The 25617-nt window shown below is 44.2% G+C and overlaps 1 protein-coding gene across 1 annotated transcript; it reads right to left on the reverse strand.

Moving 5' to 3' along the window:
* Window positions 1-2829: 2829 nt before the first annotated feature.
* Window positions 2830-7663, reverse strand: LOC125548304 (mitochondrial import receptor subunit TOM40-1). Its single transcript, XM_048711952.2, has 11 exons — window positions 7328-7663; window positions 7158-7239; window positions 6962-7061; window positions 6790-6885; window positions 6658-6708; window positions 5936-6001; window positions 5018-5119; window positions 4062-4130; window positions 3902-3985; window positions 3385-3480; window positions 2830-3169 (listed from the first exon to the last, which is right to left on the reverse strand). The coding sequence occupies exons 1-11, from the start codon at window positions 7530-7532 to the stop codon at window positions 3113-3115; spliced, it is 1008 nt and encodes a 335-aa protein (XP_048567909.1). The 5' UTR covers window positions 7533-7663; the 3' UTR covers window positions 2830-3112.
* Between the last annotated feature and the right edge of the window lie 17954 nt (window positions 7664-25617).

Raw genomic sequence — 25617 nt, forward strand, 5'->3', positions numbered from 1 at the left:
AATCATTGGTTTAGAGGTGATGAAATAAAGTTAGTGTCCTTTATAACCGTTGTGTGATTTACGATTAGAAAAGATAGCAAAAATACGATGAGAAACATGCAGTGTTAGATAATTTTACATGACCATATGTAGGAGTTGAAGTTATATTTTTGTCTTGTTATTTGTGCCTTTTATAAAAATAAAATGAATCTCACATGAAAGTAGTGTATTTGTTTATTTATGATATCACACGTGAGTAAAGTACATTTGTTTATATGCTTTTTGAAAGGTTGCTTCCTATGTGAGGATGCGTGTATCTGTTTATTGAACTCACCACCAACACCAATCTTTATAAGTAGGGAAGAAAAGACATTGCTATATTTTTCTCATGCTGAGAGGGTGTTTGATTGGGCTTTTACTCAGTTTTTCACTTTGACTTATAATCCCTCCGTTGCCAAATATAAGCCTTTTTAAGATTTTAATATGGACTACATATAGAGCGAAATAAATGAATCTACACTTTAAAATATGTTTATATACATCCGTATGTAATCCGTAGTGAAATTTCTAAGATGTTTTATATTTAGAAACGGAAGGTATATAATATGGCTTTATCCAAAAGCATCTAAGTAGATGTTTTTTTTTTGGCTTAACCGAAGTGAAAAGCTAGTAAAAGCCTAACCAAATACCATCTGATAAATGGACCAACACACATGTGCTGCCTAATCAATCCCAGTCTACCTCAAGGCCGAAAAAGCAGACTTTACTCATCTAGGCCTCCTCAGCAAGTCACATCCAAAGGCAGGCCTGACACGTTTTCGCTCTCACCCAATGAGACGGTGCAAGTTCTTTGTAAGTGTGAACTCGTGGCAAACCCACAACTATCATGAACAAGATTTCTATGTGCATCCTGCAATAAAAGCTTTTGTATGGAAGAACTTGTGAGACGTTTCGTGTATTGACTATTGAGTCTCACTTATCATGCCTGAAGCTTTTGATTATGTTTCCGACTTGCTATCCTGCGTAAGTAGGGGTGGAAAGTGGTAGCGGATAATTCGAAATATCCGATATTCGTATTCGAGAAAATGCTTATTCGTATCCGAAGCATCCGCATCCGAACCAAAATGAAAATAAAAATTATCCGTATTCGAATATATTAAACAAATAAAAAATAAAATATGGTAGGATATTTTGACACAAATATGGATATGGAAGTGGATATATCCGTATTCGAATAAGATTATGGGAGGTAATTTTTAAAATTCTAGACCAAATATTTCAATTATCCAACATAAAAGCTAAATAAATGGTCAAATTTTACTCTTTATATGATTAAACTTATAAATTATTATGCATTACAATAGTATTTATTCATAAACCTATTTATCATTGACTTATTGTATGTCATAAGTTGATTATTTTAGGTCACATAGCTATCGACTAATTTACTTAAGCAATATGTTGATATTATTCGTATCCGTTCCGAATCAAGAAAATATCCGATACATATCCGTATTCGAATAATATCCGAGCCGCATCCGTATCCGATAACATCCGTATTCGAATTCGTATTCGTTTTGAAAATATGAAAATGAAAGTGGTAAGAGCACTATCCGATCCGTATCCGATCCGTTTCCACCCCTATGCGTAAGGCCATCTTCAGCGCAAGACCCTATCTTATCCGCCGGACGCAGTTTGGATAAAAGCGGACACATACAACGACCCAGCGGCAGACCCCATTTCATTTTTTCGTCCGCTTCGTGTCCGTTTTACCCCATCTTTGACTCAAAGTTGGTCTAAATTTAAGGCAAAAGCAGACAGAAAACGGACGCCTCCACGTCCTCTTTGTCCGTTGTGTCCAGGCGTGCCCCACATGTCACCCTCTCTCTTTTCTCTCCCCTGGCCCACCGTGTCCACCCACCCGCCAACGCATGCAGCCACGGGCTTGTCTACCGGAGCAGCGCGGCGTCGGCCGGAGCGGGACGCGGTGCGGCGCAGGCGGCGGCCGGAGCGGGGTGCGGGTGCGAAGCAGGCGGCGGGCGAGCTCGGCGCTGGCGAATCTGGCAGGCACGGGGCCAAGCTTTGGTGTGCAAGGGCGTGTTGGCGCGGACGCGGGGCGGAGCTCGGTGACGTTGGCTTGGCGTGCGGTAGGCAGGCGAGGGCGGGAGGGCGAGGCTAAGGCAGGCGAGGGCGAGTGGGCAAGGTCAGGCACGCGCGGGGGTAGGCGAGGGCATAGGCAGGCGGGCGAGCTCGGCGGAGAGCAGCCGTGGGTGCGGGCGGCAAGGCAAAGCGCGTGGGCGGCGGCACAAATACGACCCGACAGGCGGGCGACATGGTACAGCTGCAGGTGACGACGCGTGTACTGCTGCTGGGTGGCGAGCGAGCGGGGTCTGCTACAGCTGCCGGTGTGCGTGGGCGAGCTGCATGGCGCGGGTGCTGCACAGCTGGGCGGGCATGGCTTGGGCGAGCACGCGGCAGCGGAGCGCAACAGGGGGCTTGCTAGCTAGTCAGCCGCGTACGTGCGTGCTTGCTAGCGAGCCGCCGTGCGCTTGCTAGCTTGCGGCCAGCGCGCGGGTGGCTGGCTGGGCGCGGCCGGGCGAGCTCACAAGTGAGACATGATGAAGGCACGGCCGGACAGTTTAAGGTTGGTCATCCCGCTGGATGCACAAATCCACAGACGTGCAAAACTGGACACGTGTGTCCGTTTTCCTATTCTAAATGGACGAAAAGCAAACAAACATGGATGTCTGTTTAGAATCGTGCGGTAAAGTTGGCCTAAGATTTTCCGCTCGATCGGAGGGATGTTGACGAGTGTCGGATGGGAGTCATACGATCTTTGACTTACAAATATAAAATGACAAGCTGTCCCAGGTATACCAAAAAATATATCCACGAAACAATTCTAAGCCAACTCCCATGTATTCCTATCTGCTCGCATCACACAGAAAATTTACACAGATGGTCTTGAGCCTAACTGGAGCCAAACTTAATCTAATAACGACGAGGGCATTTCCAAAGTAATCAACCCAGTGGAGTGAGAAAACAAAATGACGGCAAAACACAAATCATCACAATCCTTGTCGACAAATGCCGCTATAATAGTACATGCCTCTCAACAGTTCATCTCATTATCTTACTCTCCAACCCTTATGCCAAACCCAAACTTGTTATCCTTCTTCCAGTGATCAATCTGCACAAGATTGTACATCAAAATCAGCCTTTCAACTCAAATCTGGACGACTCATCTATCAGGGAAAAACCATTGAAAACAACTAATATGTTTGTCCCTGTTTTGGCAACTTTTACTTCATTAATTCAGACTTGATGCTTGATTCAACATGCTAAAAGGAAAGGCAGTACAATAACGCAGGTCCCTGCATGGAATAAGGGAAGAGGTAAACTGACCTCTGCAGAAAGAACCAAGGTAGCGTATGGGTTGATTTTCTCCTCCAAAAGAGCAGAAACTGCGCCATTGGTATCTACCTTTCCCCTCAAACGACTCTGCAATGTTGAGCCAGTGTCGTTAAGCTTTTCACATGCAACTCAGACATGAATTAACCATAGACTCAAATGCATTTCAACAGAAACAGTATTTTAAAAGAAAATTTTGTGCGCAATTCTTTTGCTACGGGAAGTTTCACAGAAATAGTCGAATATGCCACTTTTGCAGCTACTTTTATGTTCTATAAATATCTTGCCAAGGTGATCAATGCCATCAAACATGAAAAAACTCTCATGGTATGCCTGTCTCCGGAAATAAACATAAAGAAACTTGCGGTTACATCTGCTGTCATAATTGAATCCAATGTATTTAAAAAAAAACTGAATCCAATGCATGGTTACAACTACTGTCATATCATTGTACATGAAATCCAATGCATGGGAAAAAGATGTCAAACAAACTATCATGCACATAGCATACCTGTCTCATGATATAATCATAACCCACACTTGCTGTTACATCCTTTGACATATGATTGTACATGAAATCCGTAGCAAGGGAAACCTGCATAAAGAAGTTTACGAATTTGAACAAGATAATAACAGAGAGAAGTTTCAAAATGCTACGACAGAAATATAACCTTATTAGACACTTTCTGAACGTAACTCAGTGAAACCAGTCCAGTGCTTGCAATTTGTCCAGTTGCAACCTGAAGATATTAGTGGCATGGCTCTATCAGATAATAAGAAATATAATATAGTATGAGTTTTTAATTTGTTGTCTATTCAATCATCCACCATCACTTTGATAATAATAAAGTGATATCAGCATCAGTTCTAGAGTACATCTTGTGACAACTTATTGAGTGAGAAAGAACACTTTCACAGAGACTTAAAAAGAGCTCAAAATTTTTGCTAATCACCTAAACGAACAACTTGACTTTACCATGTGAACGAGCCCTACACAAAACACAGAATCACAACTATGGCGTACTTGTCACATGATGCAAAGCAAGTGAAATACTTAAGCATTCACATTGCTTCAACCATGAGAAACAAACTCTGGAAAGCGCAGTAACTCTCTGGAGACTGCCGAGTAAAATAAATGCTTAGAAATTTGCACCATTATTAAACTTTTCCAAGAGGGAATCAGACGGCACACTTAATAAATGATCTGCAAATAAATGCTTATAAAATTGCACCATTAGACACAGCAAACCTGAGTGTTTTAGGCCCAGTTTCCTGCACTTAATTTTCAATATTAACTCAAGGTGGATACTTTGTGCTTTCCCATACTGGACAAGTTTTTGTTTTCTTAGTTTCCAGACAATTCACGATTAGAACCCCATAAATCAGCATGTATTATTCCAATATTAGCAACCTGAACTAAATGTTGCTTTGTAACAGTGTGTAAAATGGCATATCTCAGCATGATCAAAAGGATCAGTAGGCAAAAGCTGATCAAGCGACAATTCCTCAAATGCAGTTTTTCGGCCATAAATGTTATTGGAATATTAATGCATCACAAATTCCAAATGCCTAACTATTTTATATGGATCATGGTTATGAACAGTTTAACGAATACAAAAAACTTTACCATGTTCTTCGTGTCATATCTAGCAAGAAAGCCAACTCCTGATTTCCTTTGTTGTTGAAGCCAAAAACCTTCAGTTCCCAGGGAGAGGTTCTTCGTTACACTCTGAAATGCACAGGTAAAATATGTTGCAATAGTCTTAAGTATCGAAATGATGGGACAGAAAAATATTAGCAGAATATACTGTCTGAGATTTTTTTTATTGTAAGTTATAGGTTAAATTGACGACAGTATGCTGTCTTCTCTATATGATCCATTTTTCTAGCATCCAGTATATGCAATAAACTATTAGGGAAATATGAATGCCCAACTAATATTGGAATGATAGATCTATGGTTATTATATCGGTTGCGTTTGGCTTGGAAACATGCTTGGTTCTGCTTAATATGAATGCCAAGCTTCTTTGGACAGTTCAACTTTGAGCAGACTAAGAAAAATGAAGATCTTCACTTTTAGACTAAAATTGTCTGAAGTAGTACTTCCTATGCACAAAGAGTGGTCTACTGATGCACACTGAGAGCACACCCGTCTACTGCATCTACACCCTGCCAGCCTACCGCACACCATACCGTCTTTACCCTGAGTATTTTAGTTGCAAACACAGTACTTCATATTTATCAGCATGGCCATTCCGCTATAACAATGGGAATTTGACTTTACCTCCATGCATAAATGGTCAATAGTTTCTCTCAATAGTTGCTTAAATCACAATGGATTTTAGCAGCATGCATCAATGCTAAAAATTACAGAATTCATACTGCCATTAACATTTTGTTTAAAAATAACCATATTTTCCAAATGTACTCACAAAAGGTGGATACTAGTACTTTATCATCAAATAGATACAAAGTCTGTATTCATGATACTAGTGCTTTAGTTTTATGTGCCAACAATTGACATAAATTGGTGCATCATCTATACCTGGATGTAGTTCCCTCCATAGAAGCCATTATTCCCGACTTGACATTGGGTTCTAAAATCTTTGCCCTGGAATAAATGACAGAGGAGCAAAAATAAGTTATGAAATCATGCAGATCGTCAGACAGATAAACTAAGATTACATCAGATGAAGGAGGTAAAATACCATATGTTTTCTTCAAATATGATACTATTAAACATTAAGAACCTAACAGCTACATATCTTAGTTGGGTATCTATAGGTTTTCCTACACCAATAAGAAGACTACACAATATTAGAAACAACAAATGCATCAATGCCAACATTAGAAACATCACACGGTCAGGAATTCACGTGTAACTTGTGCTATCATTAGCATGTACCACAAAAGGCATCTTTGATAGACGAAATTCAACAGAAAAAATTGAGGAAAGAGATAACTCGTAAGATGTGAACAAATCTCAGGAGCAGCCAGGCAAAAATAACTAAAACTTATGTGCTAGATTCCAAGTTTAACCGAACAGGACATTGATTTGAGAGAGGTATACTGAGTCCAAACAGCAATCTAAGATCAGTAGCATTGATGTATATTTATTAACAGCACAATGCGGAACATGGTATCATAGTTCCCTGTTGGACAGTGGAAGTATCTTACCATTGGCATGATGCTGCCCATAAAATAAGATGATAAAAAAAAATAAACGACTTGCAAAATCAGGAACTAAATGCTCAAAAAGAGACTGACCTTGTAATCCAAATTAAACATGCCTTGGGAATAACCAGGCTCGTTTGTCAACTGCGGAAACAAAAACAAGTTAACTTAGAGACTCAACAACATTCAGTGGAGCAAGCTCATACTTGTGCCCAAAGCAATCACCTGAGCATTTATTTGTGCGCAAAGATTTTCTGTGACATCGTACTTGACACGTCCATTCAGCCTTCCGTCGGGCGAGATCCTACCGATGAGCATCAACTAATAAGAGGAAAACACATTTAGATGATGAAAACATTAAAAAAAACACATGAATTTAGCCTGACAGAAATAAAACCTTGGGATCAATATAGTTGGCGCCAAACTCATAGTGGGAGGTGGGGACTTTGATCACTTCAGGTCCCTGTGAAGGGACCTCCATGGATCCCATTGACGCACTGTTACAAAGCATATGCAACGGAATCGTAAACATTGCAGGCAGATCGCTACCAGCAGTTTAGCTGAAAAGAAACGATGGGCATTGGGAAGGGTACCTGTGGCTCAAAAACAAGACCTGGCTGACCGGCTTGACGAAATCGAAGCGAAAGCCCTCGAACACGTCGGGCTTGAGCGTCACTGTAACGAACAACATGGAAGATGGCAGCATCATTAGGAATCGATTCGATTGGCAGTGATGTCAGACGCAAGGGAGGGGTGTTCTTACTCGAGGCCTCGCGCTGGGCATCTTCGTAGGGAATAGGGCAGCGGAGATTCAGGTAGTCCACCTTGTCGTCCTCCGCCGCCTTGTCCTCCTCCTGGTGCGGCAACGGCGGGGGAGGCACCGGGGCGTAGGGAAGAGGTGACGCGTCGGCGGGAGCTGGGGAAGGAGGAGGCGGAGGAGCATCCTCGTGGCTGAACGTCGAGCCCATGGCGGCGGCGGCGGCGGCGGCGGGAAGCGATCGGTGCGCGTGCGATTTGGGGCGGCGTATAGGTTGTGCGAGGCGAGTTTTGGCTTGCGCCGTCGGCTGGGGAGAGAATTTAGGGAGGTGGGGTTTTAGGAGGGTTTTCTCTGCTGTTGCGCGGACCGTGAGCTCTTATCTGGGTCGCTAGATCGGCCTCGAGATTCGTGTTACCGGACTTTTCTACCCCTGTTTTTCCTCCTCATCTTGTGCTTCAAGCATACAACGGAGAGTCCGATGCAAGCTGTTCCTAGAATTGGAAACGGATTCCACGATACTCTTACGAACCGTAGTTTCTCATATGGTGAAAATTGAGGGTTCTTGCGTACATGTCCGGTTCAACGTCTTGGTGATCACATGCTCAGGCCGCCTCAATGATTGAGCGAGTTACAAGCAGGAGCACCATGCATATGGTGTAAGTGCATTCACATATTACATCGGTACACGAAATAATTTGTTTCTTCCGGTGCAACGCACGGGTATATGTCCTAGTGTTTAATCGGATACATATTGTACGTAAAGATTTTGTCGACTACGGAATAAAGATAAACACTGTTTAACATACAAATATAGATGTCTATTGAAGCATTTTTTTCACAAAAAAGGTTTATTTTAAACCGGATGAAAAGAGCGAGACGCAAGCCTCATCGAGCGAGCGACAAGCGTCCTCTAGGCCCCACGCGCCGCTTCCCATCTCAGCCTTGTCCAACGCAGGGCAGCCCACATCCACGTATTTTTCTTTGCCCGATGCGTCGTCTTCCTCACGCTCACCCATCCACTCCTGGGAGATCCCTTTCTCTTCTATTGCCCACTGCACATGGCCGAGCATCCCTTCTCTTCGCTGCCCCTCTCTCGTCCCCTGATGACGGAGTTGCTACTGCTGCTGCAGGGGCACTGCTGCCGCTCTGGCAACTGCGTTGCCATGAATCGAGGGAAGCTTCAATGCACGACCACCGCCTGCCATGGCCGTCCAAGCTAGTACTACTGCGACAGGGAGCATCTGCGCATGGCCATCAGAGTTACGATTTGAGCATCGATCATGGCTCTGTGAGCTGCAATGGAGCTCGCCGTGCTGCGAAGGTGACCATGGAGAGTGGTTGACGAGGGCATTGCAACTCCGACGATGTTGCTTTGAAGCTGTTGGGAGCACAGCCGGTGTTGCACTGGAGTAACGCCGGGACGCCAGAAGCATAGCGGCCGCTGCAATGGAGCTTCGTCGGATGTCGCCGGTGCTGCGTTGGAGCTCCGCCGGGGCTGCAACGGAGCTTCGCCAGACGTCGTCGGTGTTGCGTTTGAGCTATGGTCGCACTACGTTGTGCTGCAGTGGAGCTTTGTCGGGGTGCCGGTAGCACTGCATTGAAGCTGTGACGCGCTCGCTACTGCCCTGGGTTGCTGCATCGAACGGGCACTAGTTCGTTGATCTAACGACTGCCTAGGCAGATGATTTCCTAGAGAAATCATCCGGCTGATTTGTAGCAGCCCCTTTTTCTCTCGTGCGTGGCGACTGGAAACCTACCACCACTAGGAGAGGCCAATCTTATAGTGATGTCCTCCGGTGGTTGATACGTCTCCAACATATCTATAATTTATAAAATATTCATGTCATGTTTATAGTAATTTTATATGGTCTTGGTATGATTTGGATGGAACTAATCCGGACTGACGTTGTTTTCAGCAAAACTACCGTGGTATTATTTTTTGTGCGGAAATAAAAGTTCTCCAAATGCAATGAAACTTTTTAATGATTTTTTTGGAACAAAAGAGGCACTAGAAGTTTCGTGAGAGGGCCAGAAGAGCCACGAGGTGGGCACAACTCACCAGGGTACGCCACCCCCCAAGGCGCGCCCTGGTGTCTTGTGGGCCCCTCGTGGCCCATCTTCGCGTGAAACCAATGCCAAAAATATATATAAATACAGAAACCCCCAAAAATAACCCTAAATCAGAAGTTACGCCACCACAAGTCTCTGTAGCCATAAAAATCAATCTAGACCCCGTTTCGGCACCCTGTTGGAGGGGGAAATCATCACCGGTGGCCATCTTCATCATTGAATGTCTCACAACCACCATTATTCACACATACATGTTGCCTTGGTGCCTTCGGAGCACGATGACAATTGGGAGTGATTCATGGGGGCGGTAACGTGTAATAGTATTCTCCTTTGGGATATATGACCTGGTCGAGCAAAAATCCCGCTATTTCCTCTTGAAGTGCTAGTATGCGCTCCGTTGGTAGGAGCTTCTCCCACACCTCTTTGAACTGTTAAGAAGGAGATCAATATGCATGTGTATTAGTTGTGTGACTAGATATCGATAATGATGTAAAAATTGTGAATAGTGTTCTGGCAAACGTACCCATTACTGTCTTTGAGATTTGCTTTTTTCGGATGCCATCGTGCGAATATTCTCGCAAACATAGTATGCACACAGATCAGTCCCCAGCGCCTGCTTCAGGGCCTTTACGAGAATGGAATTTAATCAGATAATAATTAATCAAGCATGATAATTAATTAATGGTATTGAAATAAGAATTAAAGAGATGGTAAGCTAGCTAGTACTACTTAATTACTCCCTTCGTTCCAAATTACTTGTATAAAAAACGGATAAAAATGGATGTATCTACAACTAAAATACGTCTAGATCCATCCATTTCTGTGACAAGTAATTCCAAACGGAGGGAGTACTTACCTTGTGTCGATACCAAAACAGATTTTGTGGCCATTTGCCTGGAGTCACCTTGATGAGCTTTGCCCAGCCCTGCCCGCCAGCAAAGAAAATTAATAAAGGAGTTATTAAATAGTTGATATCAGGAAATGACGAACTAAATAGGCCGATATATAGTTAATAATGATTGAAATTACATGTTGACTATCCCCTTCAAGATGGTGTAGTCACTTTCTTTTTTAAGTAGTGAGTCCAGTAATTCAACTTTTCCTTCTTCAACTTTAATGTCTAACAAGATCCAGTGATAACTGCATGCGCACATGTTTGCATGTCTTAATTAAGTGGGCATGTGCATAACACTAATCAACTACCCTAAACCCTATACACTTAATTATTAACATCTAGCTAGCCAGTAAGCAAAAACATAATTTGTAGTACAAGACAGTGTGACTCACCAGAAGTTGTAAGGAAGTAGTATATCTTCATTGCTATTGAGGCGCTTCAAGAACTCTAGCATTTTATTCTCTACATCTTGTTTATAATATTCATATATCCATGTCTTTTCATTAATGGTATTTGGGTCAATGAACCCAATGCCATAGCGTCCAACTTTTTCCATTTCATACATTTTCATCCTGCATAATACCACAAAAAAGAATATAGTGAGGATGATTACAGATAATGATCGATCAATGAGCACTAAATCTAGCTTGAGACTTAAATTACAGAAAGAAATCACTTACAGACAATAGCAACTGACGAGAGATTTGTCGAGTGCATCTTGATTGAATAACTGAAATAGTTCTGAATACTCAACGGACAGAGCTAGCTTATGGAAGTAATGCTCTTCCTTGACCTTCACCATGAGGAACTCTCGATTGGAACTCTTGGTAATTTTCATGTACCAATCATGCAATTCATACATTCTCGTTGGGACGTTCTTGACCTCCTCGGGCTCGACCAAAGGTTGGCCGCGGACATATTTCCGTTTTATTTCCTCCTCTCTAAGCGGAGACATGGGCTCGATCTCGAGGAGTTATCCAACAGTGATACCGAGCATTTCAGCCTGCATTATATGCTCCTCGGTTATTACCAGATTGCCCAGCTGGGGAACAGTTTGCCCATATATATAGGGCGGCGGTACTCTCATGTGTTGTTGGCACAACAAGCGGGGGGATCGACTGCGCCGCCTGTTCTCCCAGCTGGGGAACGGTTTTCCCGTATTTTTTGCCGGTTGCTTGGCTCGAGCACGAGCTCGACTCCTTCTGTAGTCATGCTCGATGTGCCTTCCTGATTTGGCGCTCATAGTCTAAGTCAACAGGCTTGGGAGCTGGTGGTCTAGCCATACGAATAAAGTGGTCAATCTTTTCCTCAGGCACTTTCTCCCTTGGCGGCGATGCCGGTTTCGGTCCAAAATGGGCATCCACTTGGGCCTGCACTATGGCTGCGTTTTTCTCCTCGGTCATGTCGTAAGGCCTCTGAGGAAGAGGAGCGAGGCTTGGACCATATTTATATCGCTTGCCTCCGCCTGTACCTCCTGTACTACCTCGACTCGTAGTGCTACGCACCATAGCTGCGGCAGCTCTCTTTTGCGATTGCTGAGGCGGCGGAGACGGCTGACGTGGCTGAGTTGGAGTAGGAGGAGTGGCCTGACGCGTTGGTGGACTTGGAGGAGCGGGAGTCTGCTAACGCGGTGGAGGATTTCGACAAGGAGTCTGCTGACGCTGTGCCGGACTTGAAGCAGGAGGAGTGGCCTAACGCTTTGCCAGACTTGGAGGAGGAGGAGTGGCCTAACGCTTTGCTGGACTTGGAGGAGGTGGAGTGGCCTAACGCGGTGGCGGACTTGGAGGAGCGGGAGTCTATTGACGCGGTGGCGGACTTTGAGTAGGAGTCGGCTGACGCGGTGTCGGTGGCCTTGGAAAGATGATGCAATCCTTTCTCGATATGATGATATGATGTTTGGCCTCTCCCAGTGTGTGCTCCTCGTCACCTCCAGGAATGTCAAGCTCTAGCCTCGAATATTGGTCCACCACTTCATCAACCTGGACACAAGCATAGCCGGCTGGAATCGGGTTGCAATGGAAGGTTGCATCAGGGGAATTTGTATAAGCAATGGCATCCGCCACCTTCATGGATATGTTCTTCATTTTGAAGTGTAGCTCATTGTTAGTGCTCTCCATGATGTCATCCACAGGGTATCTATCCAGCAGTGCGTTGCCCGAGATGGAACCAACGCTGCTTCTCGGCACGGATGGGACGGTGCTATCCAATGCTGGATCATCCGCTAGCTACTGCCGCTGCTGAGACCCCCTTTTCCTGGCTAAGTGAGTCGATCTGCTCCCGCTGCCGCTGGAATTTGAGTGCCAAGTCCGCATGCGCTGATTCTAGGCCTTGAAGGCGTTCTGCTTCCTGCTTCCTGCTTCCTCTGCTCCTCCTCCAGCTTCCTCTTCTTCTCCTCCTCCATCTTCCTTCTTGCACGGCTTCTGTAGTCGGTGTTCCAGTCCGAAAAGCCCTCATACCACGGAACAACGCCCTTGCCTCGTGTTCTTTCCGGGTGTTCAGGATTTCCCAGGGTGCGCGTAAGCTCATCGTTTTCTCTGTTCGGCGTGAACACCCCCGTTTGAGCATCTTCTATTGCTTGAAGTAACTTATCTTCGGCTTCTTTTAGACTTGCCTTCTTCGAAACCAGGCTTGTCTTCGGGTCCAACGCCCCCCATGCGCATAGAACCAAGTTCTGTACCTGGGGGCAGTTCCTAGTAACTGGAGTGACCCCTGCATCCAGCATCTCTTGCTCAGAATTATCCCACTTAGGCATTGCCACCGCGTAGCCACCTGGCCCCAGCCTATGGAACTGCGTCTTTTTTGCGGCATTGGCCTCGTTTTTTCTCGACCGTTCCTTAGATAATTATGATTCCTTGAATTTCATGAAAGCGGGTCGGTGTTCTCTTTGCTTCTCCAGTGTTCCCTTGAATTCTGGAGTCTTCTTTCCTCTTTCGATGTAGTTGGCCCATACAGTTTTCTTGTGGGTGTTGAATGCAATTGCAATCTTCCTAAGAGCAGCGTCCTTGACTTTCTGCACATCTGCATCAGTGTAATGATCTGGTAGGGTGAAATGTTCCATGAGAGATTCCCAAAGCGTTTTTTGCTCTGTCGTCGACCCAAGTAAGATCTGGATGTTTATTTTTTGGCTCTTTCCATTCTTGAATGGAGATCGGGAGTTGTTCCTTCACAAGAACTCCGCACTGACAAATGAACTTGTTTGCAATGTTCTTAGGCGTGATTGGTTCGCCATTAGGTTTGATGGCATCGATGTTGTACTTTACACCGTCCTTCAACTTTTTGCCCGGGCCTCGCTTTGTCCTACTGTCTGTAGACGCAGATTTGCTCGATCCGAAGAGCTGAAAGAAGAAAGATCAATTCGTTAATATATCTTCAAATCAAAAAACATGTGATGATCACCAGATGCCTGCTTATATAAATATACCTCGCTGGTCTTTGTTATTTCAAGATCAACATTGTCTGCATCATCATAATCATAGTTCATGACTTCATCAATTCGGTCGTTGAGATCGAATATCTTATCATCACCCTCCTCGGTATTGTTCAGATATTCGGAGCCGTCATAATCTTCATTCTGATCATCTGGGATCGTTGCAGAAATTAAATTTTTTCTACGCATCACCAAGATCAATCTATGGAGAGACTAGCAACAATAGAGAGGGGAGTGCATCTTCATACCCTTGAATATCGCGATGCGGAAGCGTTACAAGAACGCGGATGAAGGAGTCGTACTCGTAGCGATTCAGATCGCGGTTGATTCCGATCTAAGCACCGAACAACGGCGCCTCCGCGTTCAACACACGTACAACCCGGGGACGTCTCCTCCTTCTTGATCCAACAAGGGGAGAGGAGAAGTTGAGGGAGAGCTCCGGCAGCACGACGGCATGGTGGGGGAGCTTGCAGTTCTCCGGCAGGGCTTCACCAAGCACTACTACTATGGAGGAGGTGTTGGGGAGGGAGAGGGCTGCGCCAGGGGAAGGGGTGCGGCTCCCATGTGCCTCCCCACTATATATATGGTGGAGGGGGCTGGTTTCTTGCCTTCCAAGTCCATTGGGGCGTTGGCAAAGGTGGGGGGAAGAAATCGCATCATTTCCCTTCCCCACAGATTGTTATCCCCCTTTTTTAGGGATCTTGATCTTATCCCTTCGGGATATGATCTTATTCCTTCTAACGGGGGATCTTGGTGCACCTTGACCAGGGGTGTGGGGCCTTGCCCCCACTACCCACGTTCATGTGGGTCCCCCATGCAGGTGGGCCCCACTCTGGAACCTTCTAGAACCTTCTCGGTACAATACCGAAAAATCCCGAACATTTTCCGGTGGCCAAAATAGGACTTCCCATATATAAATCTTTACCTCCGGACCATTCCAGAATTCCTCGTGACGTTCGGGATCTCATCCGGGACTTCGAACAACATTCGTTAACTGCACACTAATTCCCATAACAACTCTAGCGTCACCGAACCTTAAGTGTGTAGACCCTACGGGTTCGGGAATCATGCAGACATGACCGAGACAGCTCTCTGGCCAATAACCAACAGCGGGATCTGGATACCCATGTTGGCTCCCACATGTTCCATGATGATCTCATCGGATGAACCATGATGTCGGGGATTCAACCAATCCTGTATACAATTCCCTTTGTCAATCGGTACGTTACTTGCCCGAGATTCGATCGTCGGTATCCCAATACCCCGTTCAATCTCGTTACCGGCAAGTCACTTTTACTCGTTCCGTAACACATCATCCCGTGATCAACTCTTTGGTCACATTGAGCTCATTATGATGATGTCCTACCGAGTGGGCCCAGAGATACCTCTCCGTCACACGGAGTGACAAATCCCAGTCTCGATTCGTGCCAACCCAACAGACACTTTTGGAGATACCCGTAGTGTGCCTTTATAGCCACCCAGTTACGTTGTGACGTTTGGCACACCCCAAGCATTCCTACGGTATCCGGGAGTTGCACAATCTCATGGCCTAAGGAAATGATACTTGACATTAGAAAAGCTTTAGCAGACAAACTACACGATCTTGTGCTATGCTTAGGATTGGGTCTTGTCCATCACATCATTCTCCTCATGATGTGATCCCATTATCAACGACATCCAATGTCCATGGTCAGGAAACCGTAACCATCTATTGATCAACGAGCTAGTCAACTAGAGGCTTACTAGGGACATATTGTGGTCTATGTATTCACACATGTATTATGGTCTCCGGTTAATACAATTATAGCATGAACAATAGACAATTATCATGAACAAGGAAATATAATAATAACCATTTTATTATTGCCTCTAGGGCATATTTCCAACAGTCTCCCACTTGCACTAGAGTCAATAATCTAGTTCACATCACTATGTGATTGTAATGAATCCAACACCCATGGGGTTTGATCATATCTCGCTTGTGAGAGAGGTTATTAGTCAACGGGTCTGAACCTTTTAGATCTGTGTGTGCTTTACAAATCTCCATGTCATCTTGTAGATGCAGCTGCCATGCGCTACTTGGAGCTATTCCAAATAACTGCTCTACTATATGAATCCGGTTTACTACTCAGAGTCATCCAGATTAGTGTCAAAGTTTGCATCGACGTAACCCTTTACGACGAACCCTTTTACCACCTCCATAATCGAGAAAATTCCTTAGTCCACTAGTTACTAAGGATAAGTTTGACCGTTGTGATGTGATCCATTCCTGGATCACTCTTGTACCCCTTGATTGACTCATGGCAAGGCACAATTCAGGTGTGGTACACAACATATCATACTGTAGAGCCTACGTCTAAAGCATAGGGGACGACCTTCGTCCTTTCTCTCTCTTCTGTCGTGGTCAGATCTTGAGTCTCACTCAATGCTCACACCTTATAACACAGGTAAGAACTCCTTCTTTGCTGATCTTATTTGAACTCCTTCAAAATCTTGTCATGGTATGTATTCATTTGAAAGTACTATTAAGCATTTTTATCTATCCTTATAGATCTTTATGCTCAATGTCCAAGTAGCTTAATCCAGGTTTTCCATTGAAAAACACTTTTCAAATAACCCTATATGCTTTCCAGAAATTCTACATCATTTCTGATCAACAATATGTCAACAACATATACTCATCAGAAATTCTATAGTGCTCCCACTCACTTCTTTGGAAATACAAGTTTCTCATAAACTTTGTATAAACCCAAAATCTTTGATCATCTCATCAAAGCGTATATTCCAACTCCGAGATGCTTACTCCAGTCCTTAGAAGGATTGCTGGAGCTTTGCATGCTTGTTAGCATCTTTTAGGATTGACAAAAACCTTCTGGTTGTATAACATACAACCTTTCCTCGAGAAAATTGTCGAGGAAACAATGTTTTGACATCATATCTGCAAGATTTCATAAATAATGCAGTGACTGCTAATACAATTCCAACAGACTCTTAGCATCGCTACGAGTGAGAAAGTCTCACCGCAGTCAACTCATTGAACTTGTCAGAAAACATCTTAACGACAAGTCGAGCTTTCTTAATGGTGGTACTTACCATCATTGTCCGTCTTCCTTTTAAAATCCATCTGTACCCAATAGCCTTACGACCATCAAGTAGTTCTTCCAAAGTCTATACTTTGTTTTCACACATGGATCCTCTCGGATTTTATGGCCTCGAGCCATTTGTCGAAATCCGGGCCCACCATCGTTTCTCCATAGCTCATAGGTTCATTGTTGTCTAGCAACATGACCTCCAACATAGGATTACATACCACTCTAAAATAGTACGCATCCTTGTCGACCTACGAGGTTTGGTAGTGACTTGATCCGAAGTTTCATGATCACTATCATCAGCTTCCACTTCAATTGGTGTAGGTGCTACAGGAACAACTTCCCGTGCCCTGCTACACACTGGTTGAAGTGACGGTTCAATAACCTCATCAAGTCTCCACCATCCTCCCACCCAATTCTTTCGAGAGAAACTTTTCCTCGAGAAAGGACCCATTTCTAGAAATAATCACTTTTGCTTCCGGATCTAAAATAGGAGGTATACCCAACTGTTTTGGGTGTCCTATGAAGATGCATTTATCCGCTTTGGGCTCGAGCTTATCAGGCTAAACCCTTTTCACATAAGCGTCGCAGCCCCAAACTTTTAAGAAATGATAGCTTAGGTTTCTCTAAACCATAGTTCATACGGTGTCATCTCAACGGAATTACGTGGTGCCCTATTTAAAGTGAATGCGGTTGTCTCTAATGCCTAACCCATAAACGATAGTGGTAATTCGATAAGAGACATCATGGTTTGCACCACATCCAATAGGGTGCAGCTATGATGTTCGGACACACCATCACACTATGGTGTTCCAGGCGGCATTAGTTGTGAAACAATTTCCACAATGTCTTAGTTGTGTACCAAACACGTAACACAGATATTCATCTCTATGATCATATCATAGACATTTTATCCTCTTGTCACGACAATCTTCAACTTCACTCTGAAATTACTTGAACCTTTCAATAATTCATACTTGTGTTTCATCAAGTAAATATACTTAGAATCTACTCAAATCATCTGTGAAGTAAGAGCATAACGATATTCACTGCGTGCCTCAACACTCATTGGATTGCACACATCAAATGTATTACTTCCAACAAGTTGCTCTCTTGTTTCATCTCACTGAAAACGAGGCCTTTCAGTCATCTTGCCCATGTGGTATGATTTGCATGTCTCAAGTGATTCAAAATCAAGTGAGTCCAAACGATCCATCTGCATGGAGTTTCTTCATGCGTATAAACCAATAGACATGGTTCGCATGTCTCAAACTTTTCAAAAAACGAGTGAGTCCAAAGATCCATCAACATGGAGCTTCTTCATGCGTTCTATACCAATATGACTCAAATGGCAGTGCCACAAGTATGTGGTACTATCATTACTATCTTATATCTTTTGGCATGAACATGTGTATCACTACGATCGAGATTCAATGAACCATTCATTTTAGGTGCAAGACCATTGAAGGTATTATTCAAATAAATAGAGTAACCATTATTCTCCTTAAATGAATAACCATATTGCGATAAACATAATCCAATCATGTCTATGCTCAACGCAAACACCAAATAATAATTATTTAGGTTTAACACCAATCTCGATGGTAGAGGGAGCATGCGATGCTTGATCACATCAACCTTGGAAACACTTCCAACACATATCGTCATCTCACCTTCAGCCAGTCTCCGTTTATTCCGTAGCTTTTTATTTCGATTTACTACCACTTAGCAACCGAACCGATATTTAATACCCTGGTGCTACTAGGAGTACTAGTAAAGCACACATTATAATGTATATCCAATATACTTCTATCGGCCTTGCCAGCCTTCTCATCTACCAAGTATCTAGGGTAGTTCTGCTTCACTGACCGTTCCCCTCATTTCAGAAGCACTTAGTCTCGGGTTTGGGGTTCAACCTTGGGTTTCTTCACTAGAGCAGCAACTGATTTGCCGTTTCATGAAGTATCCCTTTCTTGCCCTTGCCCTTCTTGAAACTAGTGGTTTTACTAACCATCAACAATTGATGCTCCTATTTGATTTCTACTTTTGCGGTGTCGCGAATAGCTCAAGGATCATCATATCTATCCCTTATATGTTATAGTTCATCATGAAGCTCTAGTAGCTTGGTGGCAGTGACTTTGGAGAACCATCACTATCTCATCTGGAAGATTAACTCCCACTCAATTCAAGCAATTGTAGTACTCATACAATCTGAGCACATGCTCAACGATTGAGCTTTTCTCCTTAGTTTGCAGGCTTAAGAAACTTGTCAGAGGTCTCATACCTCTTGACGTGGGCACTAGCCTGAAATACCAATTTCAGTCCTTGGAACATCCCATATGTTCTGCGATGTTTCAAAAACGTCTTTGGTGCCTCAATTGTAAACCATTTAGCATTACGCACTGAACTATCATGTAGTCATCAAAACATGTATGTCAGATGTTCACAACATCCACAACCGACGCTCGAGGTTCAGCACACTGAGCGGTGCATTAAGGACATAATCCTTCTGCGTAGCAATGAGGACAATCCTCAGTTTACAGACCCAGTCTGCATAATTGCTACTGTCAACTCTCAACTAAATTTCTCTAGGAACAAATCTAAAACAGTAGAACCAAAGCGTGAGCTACAACATAATTTGCAAAGACCTTTTGACTATGTTCATGATAATTAAATTCATCTAATCAAATTATTTAATGAACTCCCACTCAGATAGACATCCCTCTAGTCATCTAAGTGATACATGATCCGAGTCAACTAGGCCGTGTTCGATCATCACATGAGACAGACTAGTCATCATTGGTGAACATCTTCATGTTGATCGTATCCACTATACGACTCATGTTCGACCTTTCGGTCTCCTGTGTTTCGAGGCCATGTCTGTACATGCTAGGCTCGTCAAGTCAACCTAAGTGTTTTGCATGTGTAAATCTAGCTTACACCCATTGTATGCGAACGTTAGAATCTATCACACCCGATCATCACGTGGTGCTTCGAAACAATGAACTTTCGCAATGGTGCACAGTTAGGGGGAACACTTTCTTGAAATTTTATGAGGGATCATCTTATTTATGCTACCATCGTTCTAAGCAAATAAGATGTAAAAACATGATAAACATCACATGCAATCAAATAGTGACATGATATGGCCCTCCTTTTGATCTCCATCTTCGGGGTGCCATGATCATCATCGTCACCGGCATGACACCATGATCTCCATCATTGTGTGTTCATGAAGTTGTCTCGCCAACTATTACTTCTACTACCATGGCTAATGGTTAGCAATAAAGTAAAGTAATTACATGGCGTTTTCATTGACACGCATGTCATATAACAAATTAAGACAACTCGTATGGCTCCTGCCGATTGTCATACTCATCGACATGCAAGTCGTGATTCCTATCACAAGAACATGATCAATCTCATACATCACATATATCATTCATCACATCCTTTTGGCCATATCACATCACACGACATATGCTGCAAGAACAAGTTAGACGTCCTCTAATTGTTGTTGCAAGTTTTTACGTGGCTGTTATAGGTTTCTAGCAAGAACGCTTCTTACCTACGCCAAAACTACAACGTGATATGCCAATTTCTATTTACCCTTAATAAGGACCCTTTTCATCGAATCCGATCCGACTAAAGTGGGAGAGACAGACACCCGCCAGCCACCTTATGCAACTAGTGCATGTCAGTCAGTGGAACCTGTCTCACGTAAGCGTACGTGTAAGGTCGGTCTGGGCCGATTCATCCCACGATGCCGCCGAATCAAGATAAGACTAGTAACGGCAAGTAAATTGACAAAATCGACGCCCACAACAACTTGTGTTCTACTCGTGCATAGAAACTACGCATAGACCTAGCTCATGATGCCATTGTTGGGGATCGTTGCAGAAATTAAATTTTTTCTACGCATCACCAAGATCAATCTATGGAGAGACTAGCAATGAGAGAGAGGGGAGTGCATCTTCATACCCTTGAAGATCGCGATGCGGAAGCGTTACAAGAACGCGGATGAAGGAGTCGTACTCGTAGCGATTCAGATCGTGGTTGATTCCGATCTAAGCACCGAACAACGGCGCCTCCGCGTTCAACACACGTACAGCCCGGGGACGTCTCCTCCTTCTTGATCCAACAAGGGGAGAGGAGAAGTTGAGGGAGAGCTCCGGCAGCACGACAGCGTGGTGGTGGAGTTTGCAGTTCTCCGGCAGGGCTTCACCAAGCACTACGGAGGAGGAGGGGGTGTTGGGGAGGGAGAGGGCTGCGCCAGGGGAAGGGGTGCGGCTCCCATGCGCCTCCCCACTATATATAGGGGTGGAGGGGGCTGGTTTCTTGCCCTCCAAGTCCATTGGGGCGTTGGCAAAGGTGGGGGAAAGAAATCGCATCATTTCCCTTCCCCACCGATTGTTATCCCCCTTTTTTAGGGATCTTGATCTTATCCCTTCGGGATATGATCTTATTCCTTCTAAGGGGGGGGGGTCTTGGTGCGCCTTGACCAGGGGTGTGGGGCCTTGCCCCCACTATCCACGTTCATGTGGGTCCCCCCCATGCAGGTGGGCCCCACTCTGGAACCTTCTAGAACCTTCCCGGTACAATACCGAAAAATCCCAAACATTTTCCGGTGGCCAAAATAGGACTTCCCATATATAAATCTTTACCTCCGGACCATTCCGGAACTCCTCGTGACGTCCAGGATCTCATCCGGGACTCTGAACAACATTCGGTAACTGCACACTAATTCCCATAACAACTCTAGCGTCACCGAACCTTAAGTGTGTAGACCCTACGGGTTCGGGAATCATGCAGACATGAGCGAGACAGCTCTCTGGCCAATAACCAACAGCGGGATCTGGATACCCATGTTGGCTCCCACATGTTCCATGATGATCTCATCGGATGAACCATGATGTCGGGGATTCAATCAATCCTGTATACAATTCCCTTTGTCAATCGGTACGTTACTTGCCCGAGATTCGATTGTCGGTATCCCAATACCTCGTTCAATCTCATTACCGGCAAGTCACATTTACTCATTCCATAACACATCATCCCATGATCAACTCTTTGGTCACATTGAGCTCATTATGATGATGTCCTACCGAGTAGGCCCAGAGATACCTCTCCGTCACACGGAGTGACAAATCCCAGTCTCGATTCGTGCCAACCCAACAGACACTTTTGGAAATACCCGTAGTGTGCCTTTATAGCCACCCAATTACGTTGTGACGTTTGGCACACCCAAAGCATTCCTACGGTATCCGGAAGTTGCACAATCTCATGGTCTAAGGAAATGATACTTGACATTAGAAAAGCTTTAGCAGACGAACTACACAATCTTGTGCTATGCTTAGGATTGGGTCTTGTCCATCACATCATTCTCCTAATGATGTGATCCCATTATCAATGACATCCAATGTCCATGGTCAGGAAACCGTAACCATCTTTTGATCAACGAGCTAGTCAACTAGAGACTTACTAGGGACATATTGTGGTCTACGTATTCACACATGTATTACGGTCTCCGGTTAATACAATTATAGCATGAACAATAGACAATTATCATGAACAAGGAAATATAATATTAACCATTTTATTATTGCCTCTTGGGCATATTTCCAACACTGGCCTGCGAGGGCTGCGTATGATCTCGAACATGGCCTCTTCTCCCTCTGTGCCGGTATTGTCCGCCATAGCTTTTATTTAACTAATCCAGAAGAAATATAAAACAATTTAGTATTCAAATTACAATGCATGGATGCAATCAATAAGGAAAAATTGAATCATAGTACATAATATGCATCGTCTCGAATAATATATAATCTCGAATACATTGTCTTGAATAATATATAATCTCGAATACATCGTCTCTAATAATATATATAATCTTGAATACATCGTCTCGAATATTACATATCGAATACATCACTAGCTAGCTAGCTAATAAAGATCGAATACTACAGAAGAATCTAGGCCACTCGCGGTTCCTGAGGCGCGGGCGGTGGACACCCAAAGAGAAGGAACCATCACATGATCATATCTCCGGTCATCTGCCCAAAGAACCTACCAGGTATTGGAGAACCTGACGTCCATAGCAGCCATGTAGTGACGGACGTGCTCGTCCTCCTCCCTGACACGGCGACGCACCACCTCCGGCGGGGCTGGCTCCCTCTGCACCGAATGTGGCCCACGCGAACGCCACCAAATGAGATTAGGGTCGACGACGGGACCCGGGGCCAGGTTCCTCACCAAGCGGCGCGCCCCTGAAGGTAGCACCTCCCAGTGCCAACCCGACAGAGCCCAGTCCCGGACATGGGTCCTCTGAAGCTGGACGTCGTCGTGAACGTGTCGACGGCGAGGATGTGGGCCGGGCATCGTAGAAAACAAATACTATATGCAAATGTAACGTTTTTTAAATTATTGGATTATGTCTTATATTCAAATTCTAAATTTCTATAACTAAAATTATAAGAAACTAAAAAAACATCGATCATCGTCTAACAATTTGAAATTAATCTAATTCATCTAGCTAGAACTAACATTTCTAAAATTTCTAACATTTATATATACTAAAATTTATAACATTTGTATAAAAACAGAAAAAACCTTTGACATTATATTATAACTAACATTTATATATACTATTTGACATTAATCTAATCTAATTAATTAATTCATCTAAAACTTTTTATGAAAAACAAAAAAACAGAAAAAACTAAAAACTAAAAATAGAAAAATTGTGTGTGTGTGTGCGCGCGGCCAGCGCCGGCGGCGGCGCGTTGGATTGGAGGGAGGAGAGGCTAGGGGAGGGGCTCACAGCGCACGCGGGCGAGGTCGAGGCGACGGCGACAGGGACGACGACGACGCGGGACGGGGCGGCGACGCGACGGGGACGGTGACGCGCGACGACGGGGATGGGGACGGCGCGGGACGGCGACGGGGCGGCGGCGCGACGGGGACGGCGACGGGGCGGGACTGTGCGACGAGGGCGGCGACAGCGCGGGACGGGGTGGCGGCAGATAGGAGTGGTAGATGAGAAACTGAAATTTTTGAAGTGTTTTCTTATATGGGAGGCACCTTTAGTACCGGTTGGAGCCACCAACCGGTACTAAAGGCCTGTTTTGGCCAGGCTAAGCGGTGGGAAGGGCTGGCCTTTAGTACCGGGTGGTCGCTCCAACCGGTACTAAAGACCCCCCTTTAATACCGGTTGGTGCCATGACCCGGTACTAAAGTGGGTGCGTTGCCAGGCGAGGGATGCAAAGTTTAGTCCCACCTCGCCTAGCGAAGGGCAGCCGCACTGGTTTATAAACCCAGCCGCGGCTGCTCCTTCGAGCTCCTCTCCAAAGCAGGCCTTCTGGGCCTACCTGTTCTGTGCTGTCCTATGGGCCAACTGGGCCTTGCGGGCCTGCATCCTGGCCCAACAACAGGTTGGGTTTCTAGTCACATGTAGGCTGCTATGACCCAGTAGGCGGGCTTTTTTATTTTCTTTTTTGCTTTATTTATTTTCTTTTATTTATTTCCGAGTTGTTTTTTGCTGTATTTAGAGTTTCTTTGTGAATATTTTTTCTTAAGGTACAAAAAATTACAAACTTTTTGTTAGTGCCGGTAGTTTTCAAATTTGAATACTTCAAATTTTGAATTATTTGAAATTTGTGTGAATCACTAGTTTGTGAATAACTTAACTTTAAAAATAGATTTTTCAGTGATTCTTTTTCTTATGTTTAATATTAGTGTGTTTTATCATTATATTCAATTTGGTAGTGCTTAGGTTATTTAAAAAATGAAATGCCTTTGTAACAGATGAGTTTTCGTCCGAAACCCTCATACTTCGAAAGAGATTGTCCATTTTGTACATGAAGTGCATCCAGTTTTTGCCGTAACCCTCTCTACTTTTTTGCACATTCTATGTGGGTGAAATTATGATACCATGCCAACTTTCAACCTTTTCGGAGTTCATTTGGAGTGTTTTTCAATTTCAGGGTCATTTAGCTGAAAAATCAGTAAATGCATGAAAGAATTTGTTTGCAAATAAAATTTCTTCGCGTTTCAAATGACAAAACACATAACTACCCTAACTATTATAGAGATTCCCTCCTGGGTGCGAAACACAGAAGAAAGTGATGATAGTGAAGCCTATCACATCCCAGATCTTTGGGTGTGGAACTTTTTCTTTGCGTGTGTCCCTTTGCATCGTAACCATGGAAAATCTTCATCATTTAACTGGATGGTCGGGTCAATATTCACTGTGAATGGAGCAATTTCATCAAACTTTTCATAATCTTCTGACATGTCTGTCTTGTCATCCACTCCCACGATGTTTCTCTTCCCAAAAAGAACTATATGGCACTTTGGCTCATCGTATGATGCATTCGCTTCCTTATCTTTTATTTTTCTCGGCTTGGTAGACATGTCCTTCACATAGAAAACCTGTGCCACATCATTGGCTAGGACGAATGGTTCGTCTGCATATGCAAGATTGTTGAGATCCACTGTTGTCATTCCGTATTGGTCTTCCGTTACCCCGCTGATGAAGCTATGTACCTAGGGTAGGGTCATAGGCCTAACCTAGGCACCCTCCCCTAGGACATCACCCTAAAGACAGAAGCATTCCAGGGATACCGTCATCCACTCGACCAGAAACATTCCACTTGGAAGACTCTATGTCACTCGACCAAAGTAATGATCACTCGACAGACAAAAGATCGAAAGCCACTCTGAAAAGCAACGGTCGGGCGTTTACTCTGTAGACTTAATGATCATTTATGTCACTTTATTACTAGCGTTACCAGAAACGCCCCATCTTTATGTACCT

Source organism: Triticum urartu, chromosome 3A (assembly GCF_056163025.1).
Source record: "Triticum urartu cultivar PI428250 chromosome 3A, HENAU_Tu73, whole genome shotgun sequence".
In the NCBI taxonomy this organism is placed as follows: Eukaryota; Viridiplantae; Streptophyta; class Magnoliopsida; order Poales; family Poaceae; genus Triticum; species Triticum urartu.